This window comes from Lampetra planeri, chromosome 5 (genome assembly GCF_965212315.1).
Source record: "Lampetra planeri chromosome 5, kcLamPlan1.2.h2, whole genome shotgun sequence".
Classification (NCBI taxonomy): Eukaryota; Metazoa; Chordata; class Hyperoartia; order Petromyzontiformes; family Petromyzontidae; genus Lampetra; species Lampetra planeri.
The window spans coordinates 10427943-10442420 of NC_136111.1; the positions used below are offsets into that span (position 1 = coordinate 10427943).

A 14478-nucleotide genomic window follows, 5' to 3' on the forward strand; every position below is an offset into this window, starting at 1 on the left:
AACTTTCGTGACTGCAGGAATTCATATTCTTGGTTCTTTCAGTAAAGTCACGTAAATGGAAAACCCACGACATTTCAATCGCAACACAAGCGGTCTTCATCTCTTCGCCTGATGAAGACTGCTTGTGTTGCGATCGAAACGTCGTGGGTTTTTTGCTTTATTTCTTTTCTATTTACGTGACTTTACAAATCTTATCTTTTCACACTCAGGAATGTATTCTTAAACTGGGGTACATTCACTTCAAAAGCAGTCAAGCATTTGTCTATGGTTTCAAGAAGTTCACCCTTTTTTGTCCACTGACATATTTGTGTGTGCTGCAAGTGTAATTTTCTATGCCTTTTCGCATATCCGCCAAAACCTCAGTCCCAAGCAAGTTGGAGATTTTTATTTGCATAGCAACAGTGGAGATAACAGTTTGCAGTACAATATTTACAAATAGTTAATATCACATGACAAAACAATGTCATTCGACTAGGATGTGTATTATTTCACGCATGGGGAAAAAAAATCATTCGATATTTCTACACGTGTGAAAGGTGAAAATAAAAAAATAATCCGAAAAGAAAACAAAACGATAATCCTAGTCTTATCATTCTCAACCCCGAGCTACTACTTTGTATAAACAATGTTGCCATTGTTCAAGCGGAGTTTGCTTGGCACGAATATCGATCGCACAAAGGAAGGAATGGAACTTTCCAAGGTTCAGGGCTCCCTGATAAAGAATGGTGCACAACAAATTACTCGGGGCACGATTAAAGTCACCAACACGTCTTGGTTTTGGCCGGAACAGGCCAAGTTTCAGAACGGCTGCCTTGGTGTGCGAAATATTTTATGAAAATCAGGACATTTAGGCCAGTTTAAAATGTCCTGGGTCCCATGCTTGTGGCATGGGGGAGAGCGACACGAGTAGTGGGTGGGGTTGATAGTGGGCAGGGCCTAAGGGCAGTAGGCGGGGCCAATGTAAGAGGGAGGCCACTGAGAGTGTGGGCAGTGCTAGTGATGGAGTGGGCGTGGTTATGAAAAAGTGGGCGGGGTTAACAAAGGAATTAGCTGCCAGCTCAATATGTCCCAGTTGAGCCTCTAAATACATTTGGTCGATTTAGTTGTAATACAGCAATTAACCAATTTATATTCATTCTTATGCTCATGATATGTGCATTAAATCACACGTGAAGAATGCTTTTTTTTAATTCGGGTACTTTGTATGTAATCAGTTCACTAACTATTCGATCCACCAGAGCCCACTTTATTTATCTATAAAAATCACGATAAAAATAATCCAATGTAAACCTCAGATTCCTGAGAATTAATTGAATCATGAAGGGGACAAATCACGACACACCAACAAATTATCCCTTATAAAATGGATTTTTACAATTTGCTTCATAATCACAACGTGCATCTGTATTGCCTTTGCATACATCAGCACACGGAGCCAGAGTGTGCAGGCAGTGCAACTGCACTGGGGTCCACAGGAAAAAAGGCCTTCGGTTCTGGGCTATGAAGGGGGGGGGGGGGGGTCGTGGGGCACCCCATTTCATTCCTTGCACCCGGGTCCATGCCAACCAGGCGAAATTGGAAGCCCCAGCTTTAAGTATTGTGAAAAATTACTTCTCAGCATATATATGGCAATATCTAAATATGGGGTGAAATTTGGAAGGTTGTACTAAGACCAAGTCTGACAATTATACACATTTCAGTGTTAAAATATTCATCTCACCTCTTGTGTGAATCATAATACTACATAAATATATTCATTGCCAAAATGTTCAGCAGAATCTCAAGGCATTTTCAGTCAGGTCCTCCATTGGTATCTTTGTCAATTCCTCAACTCTCTAACGCGTCGTGTTCACTGTGGTCGACCGCTATGATATATATATACACGTGAAAGCTATTTAATCATACGGAACATTTCCATCACGTGTCGGAGGTTCCTGTGCATGTGAGGGTTAATGATTAATTGCACATGGGAGGACACCTAGATACTTGGAGAAACCTCACACTAGTACCAGGAAAAGACTTTGAGCAGCGATACTGACAACCTAATTATTGTCCTTCATGAAAACTCTCTCTATATGCTGTGGTGGAGGCTCATAGGCAATGTCTATTGAATAGCCAGGAAGTCCACCTCTCCATATAATCAATATACATTTATATACAGGATATAGAGCCAGTAGTTTTCCGGTTTACATGTCGAGTTATGCTTGCTATCTGTTTATTATTTGTGTGTCACTCTTTTGCTCCTTGGGGGATTGGTGGTGCAGTTGTAAGTGAACTGTGTCACCGGCCACATGGTATATGACCAGCAGCGCCTGACATCTGGGTAACACTCCACCCTGCACCTTTACTCATCATTTCAACTTACAACACGCACAGTGTTTGCTTGCTCTCCAAGAGAAAGAATGACTCGGAGGCGCGAGGGACCACAGACAAGCGGGAAGGCGATGCCACAAAGTGAGGCGATGCCAACGATTGCCCAAGCTCTGCGGCCGTCTATATAAGAAGTTTTCAGCCAATTAATTTAGTGTTTACACGTGCGAGAAAACCGGAGCACCTGCAGAAAATCCACGTGTGTGAGGGGACAATACTCGATCCCATACAGATAAAGCAGGTGGAGTTTCCATTTGCTGTATCTGCCTTCTCCTGGCAAGCCAGGGCATGGCACCTCGACACCCACGCTTGATTAGCGTACCAAAATAGTTAACACAACCCCCATGGCAATACGTTGTGGGTATGCAAAGGGCTGTAAATAAACATTGTTTTTATTATTATACTATTTATTGGTAAATGTGTAATCAAGCAGCCTTGGAGTCCCACGCAGATGGTGACATCAGCATGATCCACCATGCTAATATCACCCTCTGCATGGAACTAGAGTACTGGATAACACGTGGACAATACTACGCCCAGCCACAGAAACATTATGCCAATGCAATTGAATACACACAAAGTATGTAGAATAGGCTTGCTTTCGAATTAACGATAATGTTTGGAGCAGGCAGCTTCTTGTAGACGAATCAATTCAGCTTCCACCGCTGGATGCTGATGAATGCGCTGACCGCGTACAGGCCCGTGGTCAAAAACGCAAATACCTGGGAAGGAAAAAGCAGAAGGAGAAATTAAAACATCTCGACTTATGAATTATCTGTTTGATGTGAAATGTCTGGAGAGTATTGATTTGAAGCTTTTGTGACTGCAGAAATCCATACCCTTTGGTTCTTTCGGTAAAGTCACGTAGAAGAAAAAAAATAATAGATCACAACGTTTCGATCGCAACACAAGCAATTGTCATCAGGTGGGACAACCATAGTATAGTGTTTTAACTTGCACTAACTATTTGTTCCCCTTTGTGATAATGTTACGAACAGTTAGTGGGATTTCAGAATCTATTACTAATTTGTTATTAAGTGTAGCACTATAGTGCCAGTCAACCTCAGGAGTCATGTGAATAACATACTGTACATATGAATAACACAACTATTAATACTCACGTGTAGGATTCAATACATGTGTCATAAGTGTCAGAATGGACGATTAATAGATGACCCAACACATCCTTACAGCCCGAGTTAATAACGTTTTTTTGTCGCTCAATGTGTGGAAAAACAATGTTACTTATTTATCATTCTGATTATTCTACCACCATTTCAATATCTGGAAGTAGAAAACATGGAAGCACTTGGGAAGACCGAAACATGGAAACTTAGTAAAAAAATACAGGTCGCACCACATTAAAGTATTCTTTTTATGTAAGACTGCCAAGTGAATAATAGCTAATCCAATTGAACAGTGCATGGTGTGTACCGTGGGATGTGTCTAAAGGACATTCTGATGCACACAATGGAAAAGCCTATTTCCAGCTAAATGAATGATAATACATTTAATTATTTAGGGGTGGAACTAGGGCTAAATTTAAGCCAGAAGAGTTCTGAAAGCTGTTCTGGAAATGTCACCTTATGTTCATTAAAAAAAACCTGTTCATAGTATATTAGGAATGTAAGGTACAATAATATAGCATTGTTATGGATAAGTGCACCGTGTACTCTAGTGGTAGTACCTTACACCAATAATCCCTACTCCAAACCAGCTGAGCAGTGTTCTGGAAAATATTGATTGAGAAATCAAGATCTGGGTGGAACAATTTACCTCTCGAGCAATTTCATTAATTCTGATGGTTCAGGCATGACAGTGTTTTCAATGTTCTTATTTTCACCTTTGCGTTTAATGGCAGTACCTCTAGTGGCTGCAGGGGGTGATGTTAACTCAATACATACCCCATATACAAAATAAAGAGAGAAAAAACATTCACACGCGATTAATTGAATTTCCATCAAAAGAGGCATGTAGCAAAGGGGCATGAAACCCCACAGTACCGTTGCAGCGAGATTAACTCGATACAAGTGAAGGATTGCTTCCTTAATGTCCGTATTGCCGAGACCGCACTGTTCGATGTACACGTTGAACATGGCGATGGTGGCGTTGACCTGCAGCACTGCAGCACTCAGGTAGAGCGTGAACGCGAGCATGCTGAGCGCCAAGTCCTGCAACGCGACCATCGCAAGCAAAAACAAAGGGGGATGCATCGGCAGCGCGCGGTGACCATGTGCGTGCGACACAAAATAATTACAATGCCGCCATTGTTAGAATGCACTACGCAATTAAAATAGGACAATGCAGGTTCTTTACTTACTCAGAGATCCTCAGATTCGTGGTAATAATGATTAATAATTATATTTACACCACAAATGAGTCAAGTCTCAAAGTGCACTGTGAAATGACCGCAAATTAAAAACGTAACGATGCACACAAAAACATGGAATTATGGAGGCCTAGAACAACAAAACGACAAATCCCTGTATTATAAACTAATAATCATTCTGGAAAGACTGTGCCTGACGATTTTCAGACAGCAACACTCCTGAACTTTTTGGTGCGTATAGGCAGTGAGTTCGAAAGTCCTGGCGCCGCACGAGCCAACCTCAGGATTGTCCCACCTTGAGGGGCTTCGTGGAGAACATCAACCTCAGACATTGTTTGAGTGCAGAGTTCTTGACGGGCTATAGTGGTAATAGGTTTTTACCCTTTCAACTGGTACAAAAACTGACACCTTTATACAAGGCATCGTGTTTGCAATAACCACAACACAAGCAGTCAAAATGCAAACAAAAAGAAACAACTCTGATAATGATAATGATATGCACTGTCCTTGAAGTTGATTGGTCCACACCTGAGACAGCTTTTCTTAGAGCCTAGTACGCCTTTTGGCGTCATCTGGTCCAACACCAATGGAGACTAGGCTCTAAGAAAAGCTGTCTCGGGTGTGGACCAATCAACTTCAAGGACAGTGCATATCATTATCATTATCAGAGTTGTTTCTTTTTGTTTGCATTTTGACTGCTTCTGTTGTGGTTATTGCAAACATGATGGCTTGTATAAAGGTGTCAGTTTTTGTACCAGTTGAAAGGGTAAAAACCTATTACTAAATTTTGCCACTGGTAAAGGAGATGTCTCATAGGGCTATAGTGGCTTCAACAGATCACAGCTATATAGAGGTTCCAAACTGTTCAATACTTTGTACATAGCCAATAACAAAAAAAATACATATAACAACCCCTGTAAACTGTATTAAGAATTGGTGTAATATTTTTAAATCGCGATTTGACCGATTCAATGCTTCCCCTCTCTGTCCCCTATTACACACACACACACACACAGTTTATTGCTTATCACGAGAATGATCACCCACCAATAATTAGTTCCTCAGAGCCATAGCAATGGAGATATTTTTACCAGATGGATCCAAGTGCTGCTCTGCTTTGCTGTCCCAGTGAGGTAGAGCACCAGCTGGATGATGGAGAGCACGCAAAACGTGACGGAGACAAACATCACCCATGCCTGGTGCATCTCGGTGCCACGGAGTTGCGTCGAGGCCACCAGGATCCATACGAGGGCCCCGGACACCTGCCACCAGCAAAGAGACCGACGTTCACACGATACCCACAGAACTTGTGCTTTCATGCTGAGAATACTGTGGTTATTGCTTCCAAGAAAAATCATTGTCCTCGCTTAATAGAAATAGATGGAGACATCAGTTTAAAACGTAGGCTTTCGCGACCAATATCATCCATAAGAGGGTTTTGGGTTAGATCGCGTGAATATGTAAATGTGTCGTTAAAACCCGCCCACCACCCGACACAGCCAACTAGGAAGGGTTGTGTACAGGATTAACTGCACGTGTGGTAAATGTTATGTTGGGCAAACAGGACGAATGATCAGCATGAGACTAAAAGAACATCAGAGAAATATTAGATTCTCCCAAATGCAACTGTCAGCAGTAGCAAAACACGCGTGCCAACAAGGACACTCAATTGATTTGGATAATGTTGAAGTGTTGTGCAAAACTAGCTACTACTGGCCAAGACTAATTAGAGAATCTATCGAAATTGAAAGAAATAAAAATTACTTTAACCGTTCAGATAGCTACCGTCTTAGTGCTGCGTGGAATCGAATCATCAAATAATACATTATTTAAATGCATGCCTACAAGGGCAGCGTACTTCAATAGGGATTACCGTTGGTCGGACTATTTTAATAAAGCACAATAGACAGGAAGGACAAGTTCAAAGGGCTCCCGTAATGCGTAATGTACGTTGCCTCAGTAATCCCCCCCACATTGTGCAAGAGCGCAAAAGGGTGGTCAACACATCTACCCCTCTATATGAGGAACGAAACAGTAAGACTTATCCACAAATTTGGCTGTCGCCTGATGAAGCTAGTTGTAATTACCGGCGAAACGTCGTACTCAGATTGTAAATGTTGTGGGTTGGCTCTCCAACACACCGGTGTAGTGCTGTACTAGTGACGAATTGGCCACGTTCTGTTAACGTGACAACACTTGCTAGTTGGCTGTGTCGGGTGGTGGCGGGTTTTAACGACACATTTATTTACGTAATCTAACCCAAAAACCTCTATTAGAGATGGAGGCGTATTTTAAAAATAAATTAATCAGTGGAACAGTGACACCGAGACGACATAAAGTAACGAAATACACATCGCAAGGGGATGGCGCACAAGAGAGACGGCGCTTTCGACGATGTTATTCACAGACACATTAGACGATGTTTTCCCAACATTTTTATGGGATAATTAAGAGGCATGACCTGAATGGAGCAAAATTTAAACCATCTCACATTTCCTCATGACACAGCCATTTGAACAATCAATGGTAATGAGTTATGGTAACTTACTGAAATATGTAACAAAGAAGGCAGTAAAGTTGGGCTCAAGATAAATGAGCTCAACTTAAAAGTCATGGAGAAACTTTGCTAATTCAAAGATGCTATTTGTCGGAGGGACAACTGAAAACATGCCAGAGTATCTTTACTCGTGTCAATTATTGAAGATAGACTTCAATTCTAGTGAGGAAATAAACACGCAAAGAAACAGGCAAGCGAAAGCATAATAAAGCGCTTTTGGGAAAACTGATTATGAAATGCAACATTTCAAAGTTCAATCACTCTGTAATTCGTGCAGTGACACGAATCGGAAACATAGAAACAAAAACAGTGACAATTGCAATGGAGCAATATATTCCAAGTGCATGAAGAGGCACGGACAGAAGTATGTGGTGGCATTATACTGGAACTGAAAGGGGAACAAATGAAAACAAATTCGTGGCAATTGAAAATGGTTCAAGATCTGTTCCAAGTGATATGCATTGCTAAATAGTAAAACATTCCATTTTCGTACAGTGGGGTACATGGGTTGCACAATATGGATACGAAAAGGTCAAAGGTTGCCTCTTGGTCCAAGGTCATATTTTACAAGTGCAGTCGGTGACGGCGGAGCCAGCTCTCGTTCAGATATTACTCGCTGCTTATTTGAGCAGTGGACTGGTGTTGAACCCATGTTGTCGGGTTCATTGGACAGAGTATTATTCATTGTGTCAATGCTCCACAATGCAATTTTTAAAATTAGCACAAATTACCTATTATTTTGTTGCAAGGAGGGATTTTTTATTTTATTGTTTTTTCTTTCATTTCAATAACCTATTTCTTCATGCGACCTTGCTTTTTTCTTGCCACTCAGATCTTCCATGGCGTAAATAAGTGATTCGAGTAGAATTAACTGGGAAGCATCCAATGTAAATAAGGAAATAGATAAGCAGCCGATGTCTCCTTCATAATACTCGACATCAACATATTTCTTACACAACACATTGGCCCCACGGCATTTTGGGAGCGCATTATTTTAGCAGCATCTAGCACGAGCAAACTCTGGACCAATTTTGAGGCAGTGTGTCATAGCAGCAGCTATTATTAGGGTAATGTAATTAAACATGATTCTTAATTCCGATGACGAAAAATGCTTTATTTATACATTTTCCATAAATGTAAGACCTTCATTAACGCATTGGGCTTAAGGTCTTTGCAATGGTTTCAAGGTAAACATTTACACTAACAGTACGCTTTTAATATAGCTACAAATGCTATAAACTGTAACAGACATTTAACCCTCATAAAAGTAAACGGTGTGGAAAATTGTATTTACTTCACACCCAAAGACAATACGGACGGCCTTAGCAGGTACTGTGAGCGAGGATATATTCAGTCCAGCCGGGAGCAAAAATAATAGGGAGAAGACGGATTGTTTTTTTTTTAAAGCATCTGCAGGTTTCCAACTAATACACCGATTACATCTATGACTTCTGTTCTCTGTCATATATGGAACCATCGCTTTGACAATATTTAACGACCTGTTAAGAAGATGGTCATTAAACATTTGTAGAGTCTCTATAAATAGATCACACCCGGCATTACGCACACACATTCACAGATTAGTTCTAAATACATGTTATACCGCAACTGGCGAATTAGATCATCCAGTGGCCCGAGAATACGGAATGAGCTCAGTATCAACCACTTTTAAGATAATGTCAGACCACAGAAAAAATTCCACATTGCGACGTTGATTACGCATGTACGTTGAAGTTTTGTCGCACCCATACGTAGCCAATTAGGCGAATCGGATGTGTATGTATCGGACGAATACAGTTAACTTCCCACTAAGTGGCATCTATTTTATTGACCTAGGGTTTATTATAGGCTTGGTCAACTCCCATAGGGGGCGAATCGAGTACTTGAGTCAGATTTACCACCCAGTTAATCAGCAAGCATTTTATAATTGCGAGTAAATTTAGTTTAAATACGGAGTATCCGGTGGAGTGATGGCGCAGTGGTTAGCGCACTGGGTTCAATTTCCGACCATGGCTCAACGTCGGTGACGGGTCATCCCTCCCCCATTCACCAACCCGCACTGACCAGCCTGGTGAAATGTGGTCAAACAACCCGCGACAACAAAGCAGTATTGTATAGCATTGAAATCAAGTCTTGATTTCTAATTTGATGTTTCCGTAACGCTGCTCGGCTGGCTTGGAAGGCACTACTACCAATGGAGTACAAAGAATGCCCATCAAAAACAATCCTCGATTATTGTCCTCTACCTGCTAGATTTGAAGATTTCGGGACTGCAGGGATCCATACTCTTTGGTTCTTTCAGGAAAGTCACGTAGGTATAAAATAAAACAAATTAAATCACGACGTTTCTGGCGCAACACAAGCGTCCGTCATCAGGTGGGACAAACACAGCAAAACGCAGTTGCTGAAATGTTACCATCAACTCTTTTGCCTATTTCAGCAACTGCTTTTTTCTGTGGTTGTCCCACCTGATGACGGACGCTTGTGTTGCGTCCGAAACGTCGTGATTTAATTTATTTTATACCTACGTGACTTTACCGAAAGAACCAAAGAGTATGTCCTCTACCTTTTATTATCGTACCCTATGGGGCCGTCCATAAATGACGTCACGTACCTAGTGGGGGGGGGGGGGGTCAGACATTTGTGACGATGTGTGACGAGGGGGGGGGTGTTTGAGAAATGTGACGTCACATCAAAATGCGCAACTTTAAATAAATATAGACAAGACGTTCTACTTAATATAAAAGACGTTTAAATAAATGTTTCTTCCTACAACATGAGAGTGCAACGCCACATTAAATACGCACTACAATGACAATAGTTTAAAGCGATTTGAAGCATGTTTTATTTTTTTTTGGGGGGGGCAGAGCTTTGTGACGTTATATTTGAGGGGGGGGGGTCTGACTTTTTTTGACGCCGTGTGACGAGGGGGGGGGGGGGGTCAAAAATCGTCCAAAATCGCGTGACGTCATTTATGGACGGCCCCCATATTCCAAGAACCAGAGGTGGGACAAAGTCATTGTTATGCAAGTCCAAGTCGAGTCGCAAGTCATCAAATTCATGACTCGAGTCTGACTCGAGTCCAAGTCACATGACTCGAGTCCACATCTCATAGGTGGGACAAAGTCATTGTTATGCAAGTCCAAGTCGAGTCGCAAGTCATCAAATTCATGACTCGAGTCTGACTCGAGTCCAAGTCACATGACTCGAGTCCACACCTCTGCCAAGAACACAATGACACACCACGGTAACCCCAATTCCGGACTGAACTTAATCCACGTCGCATTCAACACCGTCAGTGTCATTCTCCAAAACAACACCTGTTATATACGTGCGTTTTGTTCACTTTAAAGACGTTTTATTGACGAATGTGTTTAGGTTGTTTGCTTGTTGTGCTGGTCAAAGTGCAAAAAAGTGTCCTGACGGGCTACGTGGCATGGAGGCGATGTGTGAAATGCACCACACGTGGAGGTGCAGTTTACATGGATGCCCCTCGATTTCGGGGAGAGATAAGCTCCCGAAAAAGTTGTCCATTAAGCGAAATTCCACGGACGGCATTGAGTTGGCCGTGCCACTAGGGATGATGACTGCACTGTAGAATTCTGCCCTTTCCACAAATGCACACGCGGGGAAGATGAAACTGAATGACAGAATTCACTGGAATGTATTGTGAACGTACATACACCCTGGAAAGCCTCGCCGAATCTAAGTACTCAATTCGGATTACGCGTTGCCACATTACCTGGGAAAGACTCACTTGAGTCTCATGACCGTCTTCCACGAGGACCCTGCCACATTTACGTCGAAAAGGGGGCGAGATGGTTGCGATTATGCGTGCGTGCGTGCGTACGATCTGCTGTTTGAATATCCCATAGAGTTACCAGCTCGTGTCAAAGTGATTTGCTGTGCAAGCCCTTAAGATTTCCAAAATCGCTGAATTGCGAGTGCGCAAAACGCAAAACACACAGCGCAAAGCACACGCCTGGCCACCTTGATCTCACCAGCCCGGGGCATTCACCTCGACAAGAGCGAACGCAAGGCTGAGTAGATCGAGTTGGGTTCCTACGTAGTCTGCGGCTTGAAGCTTGGCGGGCCGCCGTTCCACTCTGTGCTATGCTGCAGCAGTTTCCCAGGTGCTGCTGTGCTCCAGACCATGGCCACGGACAGAGAACTCGACCCGAGCGCAGCAAGGGCACCGTATGGCAGCGCGCGGAACATGATGCCACCGCTAAACACAGGACATGGGTGTCCCCCGCCAATTAGAGTCAGCAAAGGCTTCATCTTCTTGATTCTTTCGGTAAAATCACGTAGAAGGGAAATAATAAAATAATAAAACATAATAAAATACAATTCTCACGTTTCGGCCACAACGCAAGCAGCCGTCCTCAGGTGAAGAACAGGTCTGTCGGGAAGACAGCATCTGAATCTACGTGACTTTACCGAAAGATACCAAGAAGATGAATCCCTGCAGTCACGAAAGCTTTAAATCGAAATTTATCCGCAAAGGCTGTTTGGGGGCAAGTACGGATTGGTCGTTAGCGAGCACCGATCACGAGACCCGAATGGCACCTCCGATCAGCGCGGTTGGCTACGTACGGCGAAGAAAGAAGTTCAACGCACAAACGTGAATGGCTGGCCGGTAAACGCGCGCGCGACCTGCCTGTCTCTCCCAAGTGGCGATGTTGACGCTCCGCACCCAGTTGCGTTTGAGTCAACCTCGGGGTATGCCCAGACGGGCCGGTTCAAATATTCATCGCTGTTGGCCGCGTTCGCAGCGCGTTTCATTGGCCACTGCAACACTCCCGCTGGGCCACTCGTGCTACCTACCGCTGGTACACGCAAAGACCCCACACCCCCCCCCCCCCGTATGTCTGTGGTGTTAGCGAGCACCCGTTTACGCACGGACACACACGCGGAGGCGCAAACACGAGCAGACTCACCAGCTCTGGGATGATGATGATCCCCGATGGGCTCTTGATGGTGTCGGCACCCAGAGGGAGCTCCGCTGAGAGCGTGCACATCTGGCCGCTGCCAGCACCTTGCCCCGCTCCGGCTGCCATCGTCAAACACGTGGCGAATGTCAGGCGGGGTGCGGGGCGTGCTGGCACGCGTGGAGACCAAGGAAATCGCGGTCGAATGTGGTTGGCGAAGAGGCGGTTGCCAAAGTTGTGGGCCCCCACGAGCGGAGATTAGGGATAGCCTTGGTGGTAATCCGCAAGCCAACAATCGTGCCGTAAATACGCGACAGTAGTACTATACATGCACGGTGGGAAACGCCTGATTTATCAGCTCACTCAACTGGCTGTAGACGGCAATTAGGAGCAGAAGTCTGCTCTGCGTTTTACGCACACACACACGCGCGCGCGCATATATATTTTAGTCGATCGGACGATTGGGTGGGTCGCGAAACTTATCCGGCAGTAGAGAAACCCCGAGAACTGGTTAGTGCGGTTTATTTTGTGCGGCGTAGCAATAGCCTAAAGGGCTACTTTGTAGTTGCTTAATTTATAGGGACGGATAATAGTTCATCCGCACCGCAATGTGCCAGACTGCGATTCCTGTTACCATAACCGATATGGAAATCAGTCGACTTTAACTAGAATTGTGTCCTTTGAAAATCATCTAATTGGTAAGCGAGCAGTGGACCTGACAATGATGGAAACTGACAATTAGTTGAACGCGAGACGGTATGTACTTTTTCGGAAGGGTAAATAACACCCTTTAAGAAAGGTATTTTTATAGTCACAATTTGTATGATACGCTATCTCGGTGGCGATTGTGCAATGTACATACGGCAGCGACATTTGTAAATGTGTCAGCACAGCTATTAAAAGTGCTCGTTTCAAAGAAGGGGTGGAATAGAGGTTCCAGAAGCAAGACAAAATGCGTATGTAAACCCAACTAGGAGCGCTCGTTATACATTAACTCGGCGCACATACCGTTTATACAATGTGAAAGTTTACTGGCGCCTAATTATTAGCCAGTCTGTGGACAAATCACTCGGAATGCGCCCGATCTCGTCACACCTCCGAGGCTCTGCAGGTTGAGCCTGAATAGCGCTAAGGCTGGGCGACATACCAACGACCTTCCGAGTGGTCATTCGGCGGCTGCGCAGGGAATGGTGCGTTGTACATGCTATGCCCCCCCCCACGTCCAAGATCTCCCTGCAGCTCCACCAACCTACAGAGCAGCGTGGTGAACGAACGTTATGTAATGTCTGCTACGACTCGCACGGCAAGGGGAGTGGATTGATAAACGAGCCAACAGTGAAGCGGCGATAATTGCTTTTAGCTGGCCGATAATTAACGAGACGTCGGTTGAAGGACACGGGGATGCATTGTCTTAACCAGCTGTCAGAAATCAGAATGCAAGCGGAGTCACAATCAGCCATGATCGAGCCACTGGTGAATGCAGGTCTCCCCGCCCGAGAGGACACCATCTAATTTGCAAGAGCTAAATGGATTGTATCGTGAGAAAAAAAAACATTGTAAATGTTCAATGCCATTAAACTATGCCAACGGTTGTTGTGGCCGCTGGGTGATTTTACGTGCAGTGTAATCCGAGACGTGGATTCGAACTCGCGTATTTTTCAACGTCCGGCTCATATCTCCTGCCCACCTCTACCCCCCCACCAACACAAGTGATGATTGTGTTCTCCAAACTTACCCCCAAAGTGCTACATGTTTATGATTTGTCAACCATGGAATAATTTAATTCGAGAATAAAAATTGTCAGCTGCGAAGCATATTCGTATCGATAGCAATAAAATGTACAAATTTACCCTGCCGTTTTAAATTCGGTGTGGTTTTCGACCTCACGCATGCATGCCAAAACATGAATAGGAATACTGATGTACCAGTCAGTTTACATTCCTTTGCTCAGGAAAGGAATCTCTGCGCGTCCTTTCATTGTTGTGCAGGATCAATTAAGGGATGGTACTTAAGTGACAATCAAAATAGTTTTGGTGTGAATAACTGCGAAATTTCTGGAAAATTATAGCTAGAATCTTTTAAAAGATCGTTTCGTACCACAAACAGGAATGAGGGGTTGGTGTAAATCATTTGTTTTTGCTCGAGAAGTATACATTTTTATGGCGCAATGCTAGTTAACTCCATAAACAATGGATGAAAGGTTAACATAAAAGTTATAAGCCAAAACAGTACAGCGATGGCAATGAATACATTTCACTTTTTTTTTTACTTTTCTCTACAAGCTTCTTGGC

General features: G+C 43.6%; 1 protein-coding gene across 1 annotated transcript; it reads right to left on the reverse strand.

The window, feature by feature from the left end:
- Positions 1-370: 370 nt before the first annotated feature.
- On the reverse strand, positions 371-12426 carry LOC144718840 (myelin and lymphocyte protein-like). The gene is made up of 4 exons (XM_078594407.1): positions 12197-12426; positions 5791-5961; positions 4374-4541; positions 371-3092 (listed from the first exon to the last, which is right to left on the reverse strand). Exons 1-4 carry the CDS (start codon positions 12314-12316, stop codon positions 3018-3020), a joined length of 534 nt encoding a protein of 177 aa, XP_078450533.1. The 5' UTR covers positions 12317-12426; the 3' UTR covers positions 371-3017.
- Positions 12427-14478: the final 2052 nt, after the last annotated feature.

Bases quoted from the DNA above. Each gene is read 5' to 3' on its own strand.
- LOC144718840 (XM_078594407.1), bottom strand. From the start codon at position 12,316: ATGGCAGCCGGAGCGGGGCAAGGTGCTGGCAGCGGCCAGATGTGCACG. The intron at 5,962-12,196 runs GTGAGTCTGCTC...TGCTGGTGGCAG, and splicing joins TCATCATCATCCCAGAGCTG to GTGTCCGGGGCCCTCGTATG. The intron at 4,542-5,790 runs GTAAAAATATCT...GTCGCGTTGCAG, and splicing joins GCAGCACTTGGATCCATCTG to GACTTGGCGCTCAGCATGCT.